This window comes from Typopeltis vanoorti, chromosome 2 (assembly GCF_054136105.1).
Source record: "Typopeltis vanoorti isolate ZY-2024b chromosome 2, IOZ_Tvanoo_1.0, whole genome shotgun sequence".
Taxonomy (NCBI): Eukaryota; Metazoa; Arthropoda; class Arachnida; order Uropygi; family Thelyphonidae; genus Typopeltis; species Typopeltis vanoorti.
Window position 1 is genome coordinate 30,595,908 of NC_143550.1, and position 21,559 is coordinate 30,617,466.

Here is a 21,559-nt window from a genome sequence, read left to right on the forward strand (position 1 = left end):
AAATATATAAAGCACATCTCCTGGAGGATGTGCTGTCTGGAAGATTGCAAGTCTAGTTGACGTGCAGGGTTAGTTAGACTTGCAACACTTGCGGGCGCAAACTTGACTTGTTTGTCTGTTTGCTTACTTGGGAAATGGAGTAAAACCAGGTTTAAAATAGCTTGGTATCTTTAACATATATATATATATATAATATACACACCTAGTCTGGACACCCTTCTCTAGAGATTGCAAATGGGATTTTGTAAGCTACTTCAGGTCTCCAATAAGTAAGGCAGTCTCACACCAGGTGATGAAATTCCTATCCTTTTGCTGGGATCTCCAATAATGATTGACTTTTCTGCTTTTCTTTAATCCAGCTACCCTCTGTAATGAGTCGAAAAATTTCTCCAATTCTTTCTTAAGAGAATTTTCTGTGGGACTATAGATACAAATAATGTTCATTGTCCAATTCCCCATTTTGAAGTTTGCACCCATAACTCCTCTTGAAATTGCCTTCCAATCAAAAGGTTCATCTTCATGTTTAGTGTTGAATGTTTTTGCTACTCCTTCCTTTACTCAATCATCATTATTTTGCTAACAAAACATCCTATATTTATTATTTAGTAGATCTTGCCTCTTTTAAGTTTCTATGTCTCAGTAACACCATATGCCCTGGCGATACTGTAGACTTTGCTAGTTTGACTTCTGTTGAAACTTTGTATGCTGATGGTGCCTTCCTTCAAATCTGCTGAAGTCTGCGTTTGTTACAGTACCTGGCTTTTCACTTCCCCTCGTTCCTTGTTTAACCTGGCAATGCCCAACTGGTCTGAAATTCTCTCAAGTTGTACCATCATGTTTGTGTGCGGTTTAAGATGATACAGAATACAATGTGGGCATCTAAGTCCCAAATTGCCAGCTCATGCTTGTTCAGCATCCAGATGATACCTACTAATGGGGCACACCACATCAAGTGAGGATTGGACATTAAGTCAGAAGCCCTAGTCGGTTTCCATGCAATTCTTAAAGGTTATGTGGAAGTCTCCTCCCAGTTTTCTAGATTTGACCATTAAGCAATAACATACTCCCAACTGGATTATTTTGAACTTTATTATATTGATTAAAGTGGCATAAATTACCTTACAGAACGCTTCCTTTGTTGAATTACCCAGATTCAATAAATAAACGTGGAAGATTTCAGCCTGTATATTTTGAAAATTTCAGTCAGTTTGGTGAAACACCATCACCCTGCTTATTGGACGCATGAAGTAGCTATTGCCACCTTTTGTCTCTAGAGTAAAGTCTCCAGTGCTTTACTTCTGTACCAGTAACTTCCTCCATTTGAGGGTAAAGCAGTTTCCGCAGACTGGCTGCCAGATAATACATGCGTTTGAACCTGTTGCCTGTTGGTAATGCTTCTTTGAGAGGCTTTTCATTCAAGTGACAAATAATTATACTGTTGCTTACTCTGCCAGTTTGTGCCTGGTGGGAGTCCAAGTACAGCAGCTTGCAGGAGCACTGTTGGGATCTGGGCACTCCCTATGTGGAGTTGTGTCCACAAGTCCTTCACCCATTCTGCATTTCTCTTTTCTACAAATTTTCCTAATATTCTAACATGATAAACAGCATAAAAATTGTAGTGTTACTGTGGTTAAAAAATCTCCTACAAAAATCCAACACAAATACAAATATTGTATTTGTGTTTGGATTCAATGGAAAAAAAAAACTCAATGCAAATATTGTATAAAAATGACAAAAAATACCACACAATTTCATTGTAAAAATCACTTCTATAGACTTCATCAACATCTACTATGGCCACCACCACTTCTAGACATCCAAAGCCAATCTCTTATTCATTACTGAATCCTAAATGGCATCCTCTATGACTACTACTTACCTAAGTTTCAAAACTGGTCTGGATAGTGACCCTTTCCATAATGCATAGCATCATACATACTCGAAATTATACACAGTTCTATATGCAAGTAGCCCAGTCATGAAGATAATTCACAGGCAAACTGTTTGCTTACACATGGATAAAGGATTAAACCAAGAATATAATTTCTTGGCATCTTTAATTTATAGCATAACCAAGTGAAAAAACATGCAACACATTATTTCCACTCCTCTGATTGAAGCGCTTGCATTGATCTAATAACCAAAACTATTCATGCTGGGATGAGTACCTTTATTTCTCAATTTCACCCAAAATTCCTAAATAATATCCAAGCCTTAATTTTCTAACAAATGTGCCAAAGCAGTCAGTCGAAGCTAAAAATTAGCCTCTCACTAAACCAACTGCAAGAAAAAGCATCAGCAAATCTAAAGCAGACTTTGTATGGGTCAAATGCACTAGGTTGGCCTCCTGTCGCTATTGAGCAGAACTTCTGTACTATGTTTCTACCTTTCTCTTATTCTGATAGAACAATGACAGCATCGCCTGAAGATAAGGCATACCTTTTGGAATTGGTCTTCTCTTTGAAATCTGGTTTAGACAATAAAGCAAATCTTCTCCACTATTCCACAAACCATCCACACTATGCCTCCTTTGATTTTCCATCATAAGGACATCAGAAGCTACTCAATAGCACTGATACTAATAAGGCTTGTGGCCTAGATGGTATAACTCCAGTAGTGTGAAGAGCTTGTGTTCTTGAATTGATCCCTGTCCTATCACCATTTCAAACTGTTTTAACCTGGCATCTATCCAACAGTATGTAAACTAACTTTTATCTTACCTGTTCCTTAAAAAAAAAAGTCAGTCATCAAACTCCCACTGCCTTCATCTTGATATTCTCAAAAATGACAAAGGTCATCAAAAGCCAACTTCTCCACTTTGATATGTACAGGTTCATATCAGGAAATTGATCATGATGGCAATCCAATTTCAATATGAAATTAAATTACAAAAAAACATGCTCAACAAGATAATATACATCGGCACTGGTTAACATATAATACTGAAATTGAAAAATGTTGTTCATTTTGTTTGGTACTTTTGCAACAATTTGTATAATTCTGTGTGTAAACTCATGCATATCTTACTGAAGCATATATTTTAAGAACTAAACAAAGAGATCAGCTGAGTTTATTTACAAGACAGCAAACTGAAAAGTCAGAATGAAATCATCAAATTATGCTGAGGATAATTTGAGTCAATCAGTTGTAGGATTGACTCAAATTGATTATGGAAAATTGATTATGTAACACATCCAAATCAAAAATGATTTGGATGTGTTACATAATAATAATTTTTCTTTTGTTTAAGGTCGGTCCTGCTTTAGTAATTTATTAACTTTTTATAATATAGTGACAGCCGAGTTGGACGGGGAAATGGCTACACAGTGATACTTCTGGATTTTGCTAAGACTTTTGACAGGATATCCCATGGAATACTGTTATGCAAATTAGAACAAATGGGGATGGATATTAAACTGGTGATATGGATAGGAGAATGGCTCATGGAGAGATACCAGAAAATAGTGTATGGAGGAGCAGAGATGAAGCAGGTTACCAGTGGTGAGTCTCAGGGCCGTTATTGTTTAATTTGTACATCAATGATATAGGAAATGACCTGAAGGAAGATATTCAGTTGTTTGCTGATGATGCAAAGTTGGATAGTGCAATAATTCACCAAGCTGATGTAAAGAGCTTGCAGGATGATTTAAATAAGCTGGAAAATGGATGTCAGTTCAATGTGGAAAAGTGTAAAGTTATGCATTTTGGGATTAAATGATTACCAGTTGTGTACCACATTAATGGAATGGTACTCCAAGAGATTAATGAAGCTAGGGACTTGGAGGTGTTAGTGGATAGGGAGATGAAGTTCAGAGGGTATATTGCTAAGGTGTCCAAGATAGTTTATAGAATTACTTGGTTATTGAAGAACACGTTAACATGCAGAGATAAAGTTATTATTCCTCTTTATAAGGCATTGATACTTCATCTGGATTACTGTGCTCAAGTCTGGTTGCCTGGATTCCTTGGATATGAGGAAGTGGTAAAAAAAGTTCAGAGGAGAGTGACTAAGTTGGTGAGTGGTGTAAGGAATGCTCCCTAAAGTGATAGACTGAGAGTTTGTGGATTACAGAGGTTAGTTGATAGGCAGAGAAGAGGGGATAAGATAGAAACATTTAAATTACTAAAAGGTTTTTTTATAAGATTGATGCAGGTGAAATATTTCAGCAGTGGGATAGTGGTGGAAGAACAAGAGGTCATCCCTGGAAATTAAGTAAGAGTGTGGTTAACAAGGGTGTGAGGACTAGATTTTTTGCTTGGAGAATGGTGAATACATGAAATGCATTGCCTGACTCAGTTATGAGTGCTTCATCTGTAAATAAGTTCAAGAAGAGGTATAACAGATATTGTGTGGATAGTTTGGGTCTCCCACAATGAGTCTTCTGACTCCATGGAGATACCTATATAATAATCTCATCTCATCTTCCTTTTCCCTCTTTTACCTTGCGGTTTCAAGGATTTATTAATCATTGGACCTCAAACCGTTCACAGGATGAGGTGGTCAAGCCCCATGTCCCGGAGTATCCTATGTCTGTAGTGTTGAGTTCTAAGGCCGGTTTGCCTGCTTTATGGAATGAAAAAACCCCAGGATAAAATGGGGGAAAAACCCTACTGTCCATGCCCAAGACCAGCTAACTTGGCTATGGCTGAGGAAGATCCTTCAGCTCCTCACGTCACCAACGAGAATCAAACCTAGAACACTCCTTCCCCAGGCATATCGTTTGAAGCACACAGCTACTAGGCTAACTGCACGGACATGACTCCATGGAGATACCAATATAATGATAATAATTGAAATGGTGGATTGATTCAGTCATGCATGCCTTAGAAGACCGAAATATTACATATGAGAATATTGGAATGGTAACAAGTAATGGACTAATATGGAGGAAAATTGTTGATAGGAGAATAATAATCGTGTCAATTTAATCATGTAGTATGATGTCCATAATAAGCTGTACATTCCCTGAAGGTACATATCAGAAATTTGATGATGATGATGATAATTGAAATGATAAAATTGATCAGGAAGGAAGAGTGCTCAGGTATAAAGGTACTGAAAAGGTGCTGCATACATCACTGAATTAAAATATCAAACATGGAGTTGCTTTTCCTTATTAGAAAATCTGATGGAATACTAAAATTGCATGTTCATGATGTAGCAGAGAAAAGCAAACAACATCATGGCAGAAATAAGAATATAAAGGGACAAGAAAATCTGGAGATATTACTCTTCAAAGCTATTGCAATTCAATTATCAATTCCATCAGAGTCACATGACTGATGGAAGTGATAACAGAACCTAGATATGTGAGAAACAGTACCATCCATGAATGTTTGGTGGCAGTAGTCAACTGCACATCAACAACTAGAAATGCACTGTGCAATTTAGTTTGGAATGTCTTAAAAAATCTAAATATCAATGTAAAAAAAATGAACTGGTAACTCTACCAACACCTCCAAATATGCAAATAAAACAAGACTGTTCTGTGTGGTTCAACAATGAGGCATCAGGCCAAATGCAAATGCGGTGCTATGAGGAGCATGTTTTGAACTTAAGTGAAATATCATAGACAAGAATCATACCTATGTATAATGTGCAGCATGAATTTAATAAATTAAAGTACACTTCAATTCTCAGAAAAACACGCTGGTGGATGAAAGATAGTGTTATATATTTTTGATCATTTTACTACTACAAATATTACATTTTATTGTGATACACAACAAACTTTTTATGAAATTCAGAATCTGATTAATTTAACAAACATGCACATCACAAAGCTGAAACTATTTTGAATTCTCTCACCAGTTTTGAAACAATTATAACTCTAATCATTATGAAGAATTTTCATACTTGGATCCCAAGAATTATGGACATATTCATTGGAATGCAGGCACATATTTTTAGCCTATAAATATGTATTAAACCTTATCTTCAACCCAAGTATCCTATGAAAGGTTTTTCTCAAAACTAAAATACATTCTAAACAGACAAATTGTCTTACACAGTCACATTATGAATTCTCCATGTTACTGTCAAGCAAAAGATACTCAATAAAAATATATTCTTAATGAATTACAATCAAGAAGCATTTTTTAAAATAAATTATAACATGTAATTATAACATGTCATGCTAAAAAAAAGACAGCAAATAATGATGATGTTCATAATGAATTAGCAGTGGACTTATACATATTACAAAAGCAATTAAAAAAAAAATATAATATAAAAAATAGTGGGTTTGTGGGCCACCTGAAGTAATTTCCTGGCCTATTCGGTTTGCCAATCTGTAGGTATATACCATGTAAGTTGCATACATCAGACTTTTTTTTTCTTCCCATCTCAAAATGAATTGCAGTGGCTGCTAAAACCTGCTACTGCTTGTCCAAACATCCGTCTTCTTTTTTCATAGCAGCTGCCTTACTGGACATCAAAAACATATCTAAAAAAACAGTACTCATTCCTGTCAAAAGTTACCTCAACAACCTGATAAAATCATTGACTTTGACTACATTGCTATTTATTAACATTCCTTTGGCTGATACCTTAAATTGATTATCCTTTAATTATCCTGTAATCATCAAGCTATTTTAATTCATATTGCCTATTTCATATGAAAAACAGCCAAAGGGTACTGCTGTGAGCTACATTCTTTTTCCCCCTTAACAAATTATTATGTAGTAGTTCATTTAGAAGAACATGTGTTTAATAAACTTCAAACACAATTGTCTCTCTGATAATTAGATATGCAGATGACATATCAACAATGCAGCCCTTACTCCTTATATGGCCTTGACTTTTGTCACTAGCATATAAAGATTCGCTCAAGTATTCGTTTTTTTTTCTTCCCCTAAACAAAGAATTCCAAGCTGTTTACCTCTTCTAGGCATTCATCACATGTGAACAAATAGAACCTTAACCTTTATATTGTGCTTTGTCCACATTTACAGCAGGATATACTGTCAGTGACTCTTCACATCATCCATACTATTACACAGACATCTTCATGAAGCCTGAAGACTCATTGCAGGAGAACCAGACTAACCCTTATTTTTACATTGCCTATCACATATCCCCTTAAACCCACTAATTGACAAAACACTGACAACTGCTTCTGGGGGACCCATGCCACTCATTCACCATTCTCTAAGCAAAATTTTTAGATCTCATGCCACTGCTAACCTCAGTCTTACACAATTTCAGATGTACAAATTAAACAACAAAGTGAAAATTAAATAGCAACTGTACTCATACCCTTGCTAATCACAATCTCCCAACATGCTTAATCTTTGAGCCTAAGCAAAGGACTCTGTAGCACAATCTTATCATTTCATCAGCTTCATATGCATAGCCAAGTACTCCTATCAAACGCCAGTGCAAAGTATGACATCATGGCATAGCCATTTCCCCTTATGCAACTCAGCTATCATTTCATTCTAGGAAGTGAGTAATTATAAAGATTTACTTCAAAAAGTTGTGCTATCCTCCCAATAAAGTATCATATTGCTATCTACTCATTCCTGAATTCTGTCCTTAACCAATATCTTAACTAACACTCTAGGAGATATTAAATAGTCTACAATTTGGTACATCTTGTCTTGGAATCTCTTTTATGGAACAGAATTATTCCCTTGAGCTAGTCGTTGATATTTAAATTAAACAACACTTGGTAGGTGCAATGACATTTCTCTTGCAATTTCTTAATGATGCCACTCATCTGTTTCCCACCTGATTTATCTGATTCCTGACCATTTTTCTGAATGACAGAATCTAAAATATTAATGAAAGTCATGCTAAAATAGATAAGCTTTTTAATAAAATAAACTCAGACTTAAGACACATGAATTTATTGCCTCACTAAAAAGTGAAATTGTATCCAATATATCAGAGGTAGTCAAGTCGTCGGTCCTCTTCTTTGTACCTTTGATATGATAGGACAATGGTTTTAATCCTCTTATGAACAACCGCCCATTTCCATTTTGGTGCTGCCTTTACTATTCTACCCATTCTGATCTCACATATCATTGTTTCAGAGTCAGCTTGTTCTTTTTGTAACTCTGTTATAGCTGAATAGAAACTGGTGTGGTGCTTTCCAACTACTTGCTGGAAGCGGTTATGAACCCTTTGCTCAGGTTGTTCGTCTGTTGTTGATTATGAATAGTGGACTCATGTTGGTTCCATAGAATACATGGATAATGAGGGGGTGTTGAACGTCTTCTTTCCTGTGCTCTTCAATTCACATTGAAGTAATCAAAAATTGTTAAGATATCACCACAGACCTCTTCTCTCAATTCCATGAAAGCATCGACAACGTCATCAACAAGGACAAACGCTAAAGCCAGTAGCATATGTAATTCGTCCTTTAGTAGACGATCTTCAGGGTTGTTATACAGTTTTTGTAGCCCCTCAACCTGAATCCTTCTGTACAAAGATTGGGATAAGTGGAAAAGACAGCAAGATACTGTTGAAATTGGGAACACAGCACTTACGCTATTTACAATTCCCAATTCGAAGTCGCACATTATTCGAGTTGGCTGCATAACATCAACTGCAAAATCATGAGCTGAAAATAAAATGCTATGCAAAATCTTAGTATAGCAATTTTGTTCTTTATTTGCTAATAAGGCATAAATTAATGGAATACATAGTACACTGTTGTCATCTTCTGGATTTATTCCAGGCCTTCTTAGTACTCCCAGAACAGTAAACATTTGTAGAAAAATACTGGGGCAGACTTTGAATGTACCATCAAGAAACCACTCTTTACTGCTCATTAAAATCTGTAGATTTTCTTTAACTCCAAACACAATAACCCTGTTTTCATGACTTGATCTGTATAAGAATCATACAGAAGAAACTTTTCACCCTGAAGAATTCTAGTGTATCTGTCTGGAATAACTCCTGAAGTGATGCAGGATTAGCTGGTTGATCAGGTAATCTTTTTCTTTTAATGGATTTTTTTAAATTTTCTCGTTCAGGTAAAAAAGCTTAAAATATCTGAAGGCACCCTCTGCAATTCATTTTGCAGTATCTGAGCAGGTTGAAGCTCAGGATATTCTTGGGCAATATGTTTTAAATTTTGTCTTACATTCTCTGCCACTGCTCCTTCTCTATTTGGTGGATGGGAGTGAGATGATCAATTGTCCCCCTTTTCAACTGTTATATTTTGACCATCCATAGTTGTAATAGCTTGTGCCGAACATTCTTTTGTTCTAAGTTTTTTACACTCCTAATATATTTTACCCAGGCAATGACGATCAAGGAAAAGAAGGAGTAGCCATAGTATTCAACACAAAATACGAGGCTAATCTTCTTGAATGGCAGTCAGTCTCAAGTAGAGTAATGTGGCCAAATATGAGAATGGGGAACTGGACAATGAGACTTATTTGTGTCTATGGTCCCACAGAAGGTTCTACTAAGGTAGAAGTGAAGGAATTGTTTGAAGCTTTAGAAAAAGCAACTGACACAATGAAAAAGGAAAAGTTGGTCCTTGTTGGGGATCTAAATAGCAGAGTAGGAAATGATTGTCAGACATACAAAATATTTTGGGATAATTTGGAGAAAAGAGCAAAGCTAACAGATGGCAAATATTTGTTGGATTTCTGCTCAGGACATGAACTGGTTATTACTAACACCATGTTCCAACATAAAAATGTGCACAAATTCACATGGAGAGAAGAGGCAAGAAATAAGAAAAGTCTTATTGACTATGTTATTGCTGATAGTGATGTTTTCTGCCTGGTGCAGGACACCAGAGTGTACAGAGGATTTGAAATTTTATCCTATTGAAAAGAATAACACGTAAGAAAGTTTTAAAGCGAATAAAAGTTGAGCAGCTCTCAGATGTGAACTGTAGACTAAAATACACAAAGTTTATTGAAAAAAAAATAAAAGAGTTTGAGAACAGGAATCAAACCTTGGAGATTCAGTGGCAAGTCTTGAAGAAAGCCCTGATTGATTCAGCTAGAGAAGCATGTGGTGAAGTTGTCTGCAAGGATAGAAAAATTAGAACTCCATGGTGGACACAGGAAGTTAAAGAGGCAGTGAAGGAAAAGAAGAGAGCATATCAAAAGTTCCTGGCAAATAAGTCAGCTTGTGCTCTTAGAGAATACAGAGACAAATGCAAGAATGCTAAACATTGTGTAAAACTAGCTAAACAAAAGTCATGGGAGGACTTTGGCAAGAAAATAGAAAATACATATCAAGAAGATGGCAAAATATTCTGGAGGTTGTTGAAGAAGCTTAGGAATGGAGGAAAGAATGCTGCAAAAGGAGTTAGAGATGATAAAGGTCACATGAAAACGGGAGAAAAAGATATCCTTGAAGAATGGAGTAATTACTTTGAAAAACTGCTAAATGAAACAAGCAGTGATGACAGCACAGTGGTAAAAAACACTGACCAGGCATGCAGTCAGGAATACATATCCATATTTGAAGTATGGAAACCCCATCAGAGGCTTGAAATGTGGAAATGCAGCAGGAGTAGATGATATTTGACCAGAAATGCTGAAGTATGGTGGTATAAAAGTCTTACAGCGGCTGCACTGCATGGTTCAGAAAGCCTGGACAGAGGGACGGATTCCCGATGATTGGAGTACAGCTCTCATATTACCCATATATAAAAAGGGAAATAAAACTGAATGTGAGAATTACAGAGGTATTTCCCTACTGAGTGTTCCTGGCAAGATTTATGCCAGTATACTTGAGAAACGTGTGAGAAGAATTGTGGAAGAAAAGCTTGGTGAAGAACAAGCTGGATTCAGGCCAAATAGAGGCTGTCAGGATCAGATCTTCACTTTACGACAAATAGTTGAGAAAGCATGGGAATATAACAAAGATCTGTATTTAAGTTTTGTCTATCTGGAAAAGGCATATGACAAGGTGCCAAGAGAGAAGCTATTCAATATGCTACAATTATATGGTGTCCATGGGGCATTATATCAAGCAATACTTAGTCTTTATTTGAGTTGCAAGTCAGCAGTTAGAATTGAAGGAAGTACAGGAAGATGGTTTAATGTTAAATCTGGTGTGAGACAAGGATGTACATTATCCCCCTCTGTTATTCATTATCTATATGGATCACATTATGAAGGAAAGTGGTATTAAACATGATATCAGAATTTGAGATGTTAATGTATGCTCTTTGCTTTATGCGGACGATGTTATATTTCTAAATAAATCTGCTACAAGTTTGCAAGATTTCCTGACTAAATTGAATAACTGTTGTAATAGATATGGTATAAAAGTCAGAATTAAAAAGACAAAGACAATTTAAATAGGTTGAATTGTTAAAAATATCAACTGTGTTGTGAATGGAGAACCTGTGGAACAAGGAAAACATTTCAGCTATTTAGGAACGATTTTTAGTGAAGATGGTAAAATAAATATAGAAATAGACAACAGAATCAGCAAAGCTGGTATGGTGGGAAGTCAATTGAATAAATTCATATGGAATAAAGAAATATTAGTCAGAACACTAAATTAGCTGTATATCATCAGTGTTCAAACCAGTTTTAACTTATGGATCTGAGAGCTGGGTCAGAAGTAAAACACTTGACCAAAGACCGCAGATATGAGAGTCCTGAGAAAGATTAGAGGCGTGAACAGATGGCTTCAATGGAAATATCATTAAACACGAGGATATTAGGAAAGAACTTGACATTGTCAGCATCCAGGAATGCATTAGCAGAGCTAATCTCAGGTGGTGTGGTCACTTAAACAGAATGGGCGAAGAAAGATTAGCAAAACAAGTGTTCTCTGCCAGGTTGGCAGCAAAACGACCCAGAGGAAGACCAAGGTGGAATGATACGGTACAAAGTGCCTTAGACGATAGAAATATAAGACCTGATAATGTTGGAGTCTTGACAAGTAGCAGACCGATTTGTAGGAAAATTGTAGATAGGAAGTTAGTAATGATGTAAATTTTTCATGTAGTACTATCATATCCTGTACATCCCTTGAGGGTACATGGCAGGAATTTGATGATGATGATGGTAATATATTTTACCCTGTGGACCAAATTTACTCTTGTAGTAAATTTGGTCCACAGGTACCCTCCCTCGATGAGTCTTTGGACTCCCTGGAAGTGTCACATAATAATAATAATAAAACTCTAACCAACAGAGCCCACAATCTTTGTTCCAGTGGAATCTCCCTTTCAACCGAACTCAACCACATACACAACACCTTCCTTTCCAATGACTACAGCAATTACAGAATTAAAAAAAATAATCTGTTCCTTCCCCATTCCCTGCCCATCTCTTCAGAAGGATTTCAGAAATGCCATCACCATTCCCTACATTCATGGCAGAAAAAATAGCCAGGTCCTTAAAAAAGTACAACCTCTATACAGATTTTAAACCCCACCATAAACTTGCTACCCTTATCCATTCTACCAAATATCAGCTCCCCCCTCCCTTGGTGCCTGGAGTATATAAAGTACTTCGTTCTGCAAGCTGGCTTACTTCGGACAGACAGGTAGATCAGCATCTGTCCATTTAGAAGAACACAAATCATACATCTGCAATAATGACTATGGTCAATCTGGCCTTGCAGACCATGTTTTGTTTGTTTGCAGATCCAGTGGGTTGGATACAACCCAATGAATCTCCTGGAGAAGATTCACCATGCTCCACCATAGTAAATTCAATAAAGAAAGACTGTTTTTAGAATCTGCAGCTGTACTCAGAAATCAACCAAATTTAAATAAATGCAGTTGCATAAAACTTCCCAAAATCTGGGCAACATTAATTATCAGAGGTCCCACTTTACATCCTAGGCCACCTACAAATGTCCATTGAGGGAGACCACCTAGATAGGACTTTAGAGTCACCCACGTGTTTCACTTAGTATTGTGTTATATTTGAGTGTGTGTTACAAAAATTAATTGTAATCCCTGAAGACGTCTAATTTTAATTGTAATTATTGAAAGCATTAAAATTAGTTTTTAATCCTTTCCTAGTGCTTTCCTAGCTGTAAATATTCCATTCAACCTCGAACATGATGTCCTCCCAGCACCTAGGCCTCAACACATGAATTAGCAATAATAACTTAGTCTATCAAAAATTGTGAATGTTTATCTTTGAAAATAATTAGAATCAGTCCTCTTACACTTTTATTTTTTTATTTAATTTTAACATTGTTGCCATTTACAATTACTCACGATTACTGGTTATTCAGTTCCTGTTTTTCACACTCTCTGTCTTGCTTTTTCATAGTCAGTCATTATAACACAATTCAAAGGAAATTTTGATTCTTTAGAAGTTTATGATGAAAATATGAATAGCAGAAATGACACTCATATTTTCATCATAAACACAATTAGATAAACTTCCTAACTCTTCCAGAATTTAGAACCACAGAAATAATCCTCCCACCTCAAAACAGATTCATAATAATTTATGCACATGGAACTTGGCATTGGCTTATAAACTAAACATTAACTGTATCTTTGTTTCTCTTCTCTTGCTGTTTTTCAAACCTAACAGTTATTCTCGAGATATCCTGAATGCCACGAAGAAATATTGGAGTTATTCTTTTAGTTATTAATTCAATTATTACATTAAATAAACCAAGTTATTGTGGTTTATCAATGTATTTATAGTTTAGTTGTGCTAAAGGAAAGTGCCTATAGCTGACATTCACTCTAAAAAATTTCTGAATGTTACTGCTTTTTCTTTTGAATTTCTTGATGAATACTATAGCACAACAGTACTGTGGATGGATGAAAATAGAGAAAGAAGAAACATGCTAACATTAGATTTGAAGACCTGCAAATTATACTCTTTAGGGAATAGACAAGAGGAGAAGATTGTTCCAGAGAACTACAGTGAAGACAAAGAGGGGTAAAAATGATTCTGAAAGTTTGAAGGTGAATTGTGAAGAGGTGGTGAACAGTCACTGCATATGTTTTAGCTGGTTCAGAAAAAAGTGAAGGAATTATGAATGCCAATTTTGATGAGCGGTGATAATGAAAATATCTGTAGAAAGTGCAAACAGCAGAAATTGAGCATCTGGCAAGAGATAAGTCATTAATCAACTTAACTGCTCTCTTCCTATAGTACTAAGGTCAAGGATTTTTAGGGGGATCTTAGTAGTGCCCCCCCCCCAATGTGAGACAGGATTGAATGGTTAGATGGATCTGTGATTTGAATAAAGTTCACAGTTGTTCATAAAGTAATATCTAGTGAAAAAATTATGAATGGCAAAGAGATGAAATGGGTTTTTTTTTTTTTTTAACTTCCTCAATGTAATGTATATATCAAGAAAAATTGAACATAGTGAAATCTCATCATGTCCAGAGATATGAATGTTTTTGAAAATAATTGGCTTTTCTACATCATCTACTTCAAAACTGGATTATTCTTTGTTTTTTTGTGAGAATATTCGACTGAAATGAATTTTAAAATATGTAGGTTAATAAGGTTGTTAACCACTGAAGAATAGTTTAGATTTAGAATTTAGGTTTGGAGAAGTAGATATTAGAGGTATTTTGGTGACTTCTGTAGTTTGTCAAATGAGAAAGAGGAATGTGATGTATTGTCATCAACAAAACTGTGGAATAGATGTGCAGTAACTGGGAGAATATTAATTATATACAGAAAGTTGAGAGTAGGTGAAAGAAAAGAATGGACCTTTGTGGATACCAGAATTAATAACAAAGTTTCATAATAAAGATCGATTCCATTATCACATTCCACTGAATGTGTAATGCATAACCACAGAGAAAGATGGCAACAAAGTTACAAAGTCAGAAGACAGATCACACAATGGAAGTTTACATAATAGAATGTTGCACCAAATCTCTGATCAAATGACTTGAAGATATGAATAGCAACAGTTTAGATTTCCCAAACTTTTCCATGATATTTGTTCAAAGGTAGATGACATATATGTCAGACAATCCCCTATAAGTGACAGTGGTAAAATTCCCTAACTATTATTTATTTGCTGAGAAGGTTTCAAGGCAGTGCAGGAGTTTACTGTTAATGGCTTCACTCTTACTTCAGAAAGAACTGAAGTGAAAGCAACTGGATGGTAAGGATTATGGTAAAGATTTTTTCACTTTCTTTGGAACAGGGTAAACATTGGCTATTTTTCAAGATGCAAGAACAATACCCATGGAATAGGAGTGAATTAAAAGGTAATACAGAACTGGAATCAAATCTTCAGCATAGATCTTTGGAGCAATTGGAGAAATATCAAAAAGATCATAATCTTTTTTTTTTTTTTGATATCCAGTTTACACAGAATTCTTCTAGTTTCTTTCAAGTAGAAAATCAAAGGAAACACCAAATGTTCCAAGAGCAGAATGAAAGGAGAATATTTACTAAGTTTATCAATGCAAGAATTTGAAAAAATGTAATAAGTCAGAAGGCTGGATTTTTCTGCAGGTAATAACTGTGTAACTGAGCCATCCAAGTGTGTGTGTGTGTGTGAGTGAGTGAGTGAGTGAGTGAGTGAGAGAGAGAGAGAGAGAGAGAGAAGGGGGGGAAACAAGACTCGAAAAAAGGACAAAATTATGTGTAAAAAAGTATGCTACATGTGTTGGATCAATTTAAGGTGATTACAATTAAAGTAAAAATCATTAATTAAGAAAAATCTTCTAAATATTATTTTTTCAAATGTAGAACTAACTTGTTTCAAAAAGCTTGTCTTGCTCTTCTTGCAAGCCAATCTCTAGAATAACATTTGTGATAGCACTCAATTCTTCACTGGTCACTACTATAGATAGCACATAAAATTCATTTAACAGTACAGGAGGCTTATGATGAATATCCACAGCAATATGAGGTTTTCTGGGAATAATTCTATATATATATATACACAATACATAAAAAAAAGTATCAGTAGTAGTAGTATATGATGATATGCTTCTTTATGGTTAAAATAACTGAACAGAAGTTTTATGGTATATGATTTTAAACACTATCATAGTAAAATCTTTATCTTTAACAATGACAAAATATTTTTAACAGCTGCTATCAAACAGAACACAGAGTGAAATAATATCTGTTTGGAAAGTAGTTTGAATTCATATATTATTTACATAAATTATTATATCTGCTTTCAGTCAATATTGCTTATCACATTTGATGCTTTAAGTCAGGGGATGCAAACTGGTGGCCTGCAGGCCGATATGGCCCAGGATGGCTTTATATCCAGCCACGACCTTAATGATTTCTTCTCTAAAAATCATTTTAAGAAAAGTAATTTTTCTAAAAAATTATTTAAAACATTAAGAATTTTTCTAAACAAATCTTTGAAAGCACCTATGTATGTGAATAATTATTTTCAATTATGAAACTTAAAAAAAAAAAAGTTCCACTCACAGATAAAAGATTCTAGATTAAATGCAATACTTCATATTGCAACACCATTTTTTTAATTTTTCTTTAAGTATGAATAAAATGTAATTGAACTTATATTTTCTAAACTTGTTATATTTTTAAAATTTAAAAATAAAAATGGTTATAAATTTAAAAGGTGGTGTGTGACTGTTTACATAAGTAGTAAAGGCAAGGCAACAAAAGGGCCTTTGTTAGAGCCTTTCTTTTTTTAGTTAATGTTTTGGTTCACAGAATAATATTGAATACGGCCAGCTTCTGATATACATCTAATTGACTTGCCCTTTACTGCGTTTGAGTTTGAGATCCCTGCTTTAAGTTCAGAGACAGAAGTAATTACATAATGGAAAAACATATTCGCTGTGTTATGTAACTCACATTATCAAAGAACTACACTAACATCGTACCAAATGAAAATGAGTCCAAAGAGTGTAATCAGAAGATAAACAAAATGTGCACTATATCTAGAGAAAAGATTAAAACTTAAACTGTTGGCAAAGTTTCAAATATAACAGTATGAGTTGAGTACAAATGGAATCATTTGGGTTCTAATTAGGATAATTTTATACTTATGAAGCACTTTAAAAGAAAACTTACTGAACTTAAGTTTAAACTTGGAGACCAAAATACATTTTGGGCAAAAATTATTAGAATGAGTGAGATGACTGACAGATGCTTATGAAACAGAATGTGAGGGATATAGTACTTTCAAGAGAAAGAAAGGTGAGCAAGTTACTAATGTGAGCAACTTACTAATGTAAGTTGCTCACATTAGTACCCCCCCCCCCACACACACACCAGAAAAACAAACAAACGACCAAGATTGTATTTTAGAATTTATTATTATTACTATTATTATTATGCGATAACTCCAAGGAGTTCAAAGACTCATCAAGGAAGGGCACCCACTCCGCAACTCTCTGCTTCCACCACTCAATCCACCAACTACAGTGAACTGCAACTACCATCATCATCTACAACAATGCCATCCTGCTCACCACCACTATTTTCACAGACAATCACAAGCACCCATGCCCACAGTGGGATTCAAACCTGCAGCCTTTTAGTTGGAGAGTGGATACGCTAACTACTCAGTCAACCAGGATGGAATTTATGTCTAAGCAATCTAGATATAAAAGTTGGAATTAGACTTTTCAAATGGTACTAACACAATGCACCAATGAAAATATTATAAATACTGCAAGCAACAACAACAACAAGTATGATTAAATATTACTTGAACATTCAGGATAAACTGTTATCACTTCATTCCGATGATGTTCACTTTAACAGAAAATATTTTAATTAATTATGATCAAACATCGACTGTTACTAACAACAACCATATATAACTGTGGATCACTAATTTTTCCTGAAATAAATGAATTATTAACATATCTCAATGACAGAACACCAATATTTCTATTATTTGTCTTTCACTTGTGTTGAGGCACATATTTGCAGTTAACCTTGATTGTAAATCTTTCTTACAGACCTAATATTAATCCAAAGCTGCTAAATACAAAATATATATAATCCTCTTCAAAACTGAACTACGTCACTAATGCATTGAACTGTATGTGTATAAATACACATAGTGGTTTCCATAAATTAAGGAAAAAACACAATAATTTGGAAAGGGGAAAGGAAAAAAGTTATGCAAGTATATTATGTAAAAAGTGACAGTAAATCTAATAAGTATATACAAATGATATTATTATTAAGACCTCCAGGGAGTCAGGGACTCATCGAAGGAGATCCCATACTACACACCAGCTATCATACTTATTCTTGGATTCATTCATACTGCTTGCACTCAACATCCGATAGCAATCTATTCCAATCACACACCACCCTATGAGAGAAAAATCTAGACCACAAATCCTTCATAGCGGCATTCATTCTCGGCTCCCAAGGATGCCCTCTTGTCCTTTCCCTAACCTCCATAAATTGAAAAATTCCATCAACTGAAATCCTATAAAACCCTTTCAAAAGTTTGGAAGTCTCAATCATATCACCACTCTTTCTTCTGTTTGCAGTCCACAAATGCTCAATCTGCCTTCAAAATCAGTATTCCGTAATCCTGATATCATTTTTAACCCTCTCCTCTGCACTCTCTCTCTCTCTCTCTCTCTCTCTCTCTCCACTATATCAGAATCACAATGGAAACCAGTAGACCAGACCTGCACACAATAGTCCAAGTGAGATCTTATCAAGGCCTTGTAAAGAGACAAAATGACATCTTTATATGTGAACATTCGTTTCAGCATTGCAATTATCTTTTGAGTTGTATTTGCAACCATTGTTACACGGCCCCTGAACTTCAAATTCTCATCTACTAAAACTCCAAGATCGCTATCCTCATCAGTTTCTTCTAGCATAATCCAACCAATATAATGACATTGGATATCTAATCAGGTCGAAGTGAATGACTTTACATTTACTGACATCCATTTTTCCATGCCCACAATTCTAGTCTATTCAAATCATTCTGCAAGTACTGTATATCAGCAGCATTCCTAATTATCCTACCTATCATTGCATCATCAGCAAATAGCTGTATGTTGCTTGTCAAATCCTTCCCAATATCATTAATGTACAGACTGAATAACAATGGACCAAGCACTGATCCTTGTGGTACACCACTGGTTAACTTAAATCTTGCAGACTCACATCCCCTTATTCATGCTAATATTCTATAATACAAACCCATATTCTCCAATTTATGCAACAGTCTACTATGCTGTATTCTATCAAAAGCCTTAACAAAATCAAAAAGTATCATGGTGTATCCATTCCCCTTGTCTAGTTCAATGGTAACATTGTTATAGAATGTGAGCAAGTTGCTAAAACATGACCTTCCCTTAGTAAACCCCATGTTGTTCATTGCAAAGTAGATATTCACTCAACCCATTTCTGAATGTGGGCCCTAACCAATTTTTCCAAAATTTTCACCACCACGCCTGAGATACTAATTGGTCGATAGTCGGATACATCGGTTTTTGCACCACCCTTGTGCAATGGAATTACCACACACTTCCATTCCTGCGGAATCTTCCCTATTCTGAGACTCATATTAAACATCCTGGTCAAAGGAATGGCCAGTTCAGCTGAACGCTCTTTTAGCAGACGTGCTGATATCCCATCAGTCCCTATTGCTGAATTCTTATTCAGTTTGTGGAACAGCTCCAATACCTCGACCTCACACACCTGCATTTCTTCATCTAGTGAAGAGGTAACAGTCAGCTCAATGTTGCATTCACCTGGTCGATAGCTTTTAACGAAATGGGCACTCATTAACTGAACAACCTCTTCTGCATCTGTAACCCTCCGCCATCTGGATTTAGAACGGCTATTCTTTCATATTCATTCTTTCTTTTACTTGCAGCATATCGATAGAATTCTTGTGGGTTGTCTTTAGCACAGAGAATCAGTTTTTTTTCATACTCGGACTTTGCTTTCAGTACAATAGTTGTGACTATTCTAGCCTGCGGCTTATAATTTTCATAACAGAAATCATCCTTATGCACACAGTATTCCATCCACGTCATTCTTTTCTTACGAATCTCTTGCTTAATAAGATTACACACTCATTTGACTCCTATCCTATTTATTCTTCGAACTCTCGGGACACATTCAGATATCGCATCATTTAAATGCTTCCCATGCACTGTCAGTATTCTTTCCATCCAGTATCTGATTCCATTCCACAGAACTCAGTATACTCCTCAGTTGGTCATAATTTCCTGCTTTGCAGTTCAGCATGTAACCTTTACTGAATGCAATGTTCATAAACTTAGTCACTTCCAAAGTGAGTACCGCATGATCACTGTCACCAACCGGAGGCAGAATAGTTAATTCTTTAACCGAAATGCCCCCGACACTATAATCAAATCTAACACTCTTTGACCTAGATTTCCTTCTGTCATATGCTGCTTGAGGAAGTTGTCGTGCAACAGCTCAATAAAGGAATTTTCATACTTCTCATGAGATCCTACTGCTACCCAATCAATATTTGGATAATAAAAGTCTCCCGTTATGATTACTCTTTTGCACTCATCTTTTCTATTTGGTGATGCATTTCTTCATCACTAGCAACTGATCCACCAGGTCTGTAACAACACCCCACTATTTAATTGATTTTGTTAGATTACACTTCACACCAGATGGCTTCAACATCACTGCCACATGAAATACTGTTAATAGTAGTACTACAATCATAGGCCTCAACTCTAACTGGATTCATGTCATCCGATATCATTAGTAGCATGCCCACTCCTCTCTAATCCTTCTTAAAAATAGTGTGCTCTTTACACTCAATTCAAGTTAGTATGCCTGATTCTGATAGCTAGGTCTCACTAATGCCTACAATCTGAGGTTCCAACATATTGACTAAGGCAACAAACTCTACCCCTTTGTTTATGATACTCCTAGCATTCATGTACAGACATAATAATCTACCTGCATGTTCTTTTGTTACTCTTGTGGGCAGTCTGTATGACATAGTTGGACAACTTACAGATCTCTCTTCTTTTCTAGTGCCTTATACACGTAGACAACCTTGATACGTTTGATGGGTCCGAACCGGACGAACACAAAGTCGAAATCGTTCTCTCCTCGTCAACATTTCCACTATAAAATCCATTCCCATCATTAACACATTATATAACATTGTTGCTCTTACACTCACATTCTCACCATTCCTCTCTTTATAATTTAGTTTCCCTGATTTTCTGTGTTACGTCTCCTACTAGTTATTAGTTTTTCACGACTCCTAATACCAAACACATTCAGGTATAGGCTGTCCCTCTTATACAAATACAATCTTCCCTCATCCGTTCCTTCTACACAGCCTATACATTGAATCGTTTGCCATCATAGCCCTTCTTCTTAATTCATTTTTATCATATTGAGGTAAAAAATACTGAAGATTTTCCACTTTCTCCCTCTTCACAATCGAACAAGGACCACTTTTTCCATTATCTCAGCTGCCTGTTCTATTGACTCAATAAAGTTACTCCACTGAAGAACCTTCTGTGGGACCATAGGCACAAATAAGTTTCATTCTCCATTTCCACATTTTGAAGTTTGCCCATAATTCTACATGAAATTGCTTTCCAATCAAGAAGTTTATCTTTATGCTAGGGTTGAATGCTATTGCCACTTTGTCCTTTCCTTAATCATTATAGCCTGAAAATACCATCCTATG

General features: G+C 35.6%; 1 protein-coding gene across 1 annotated transcript in view; it reads right to left on the minus strand.

Moving 5' to 3' along the window:
* gry (trafficking protein particle complex subunit 11 gry) overlaps positions 1-21,559 on the minus strand; it is a 550,052-nt gene that overhangs the window by 115,962 nt on the left and 412,531 nt on the right. The window contains exon 23 of the mRNA XM_090404214.1: positions 15,641-15,813. Coding sequence (XP_090260340.1) covers positions 15,641-15,813 — 173 coding nt within the window. The remainder of the gene's footprint in view (positions 1-15,640; positions 15,814-21,559) is intronic.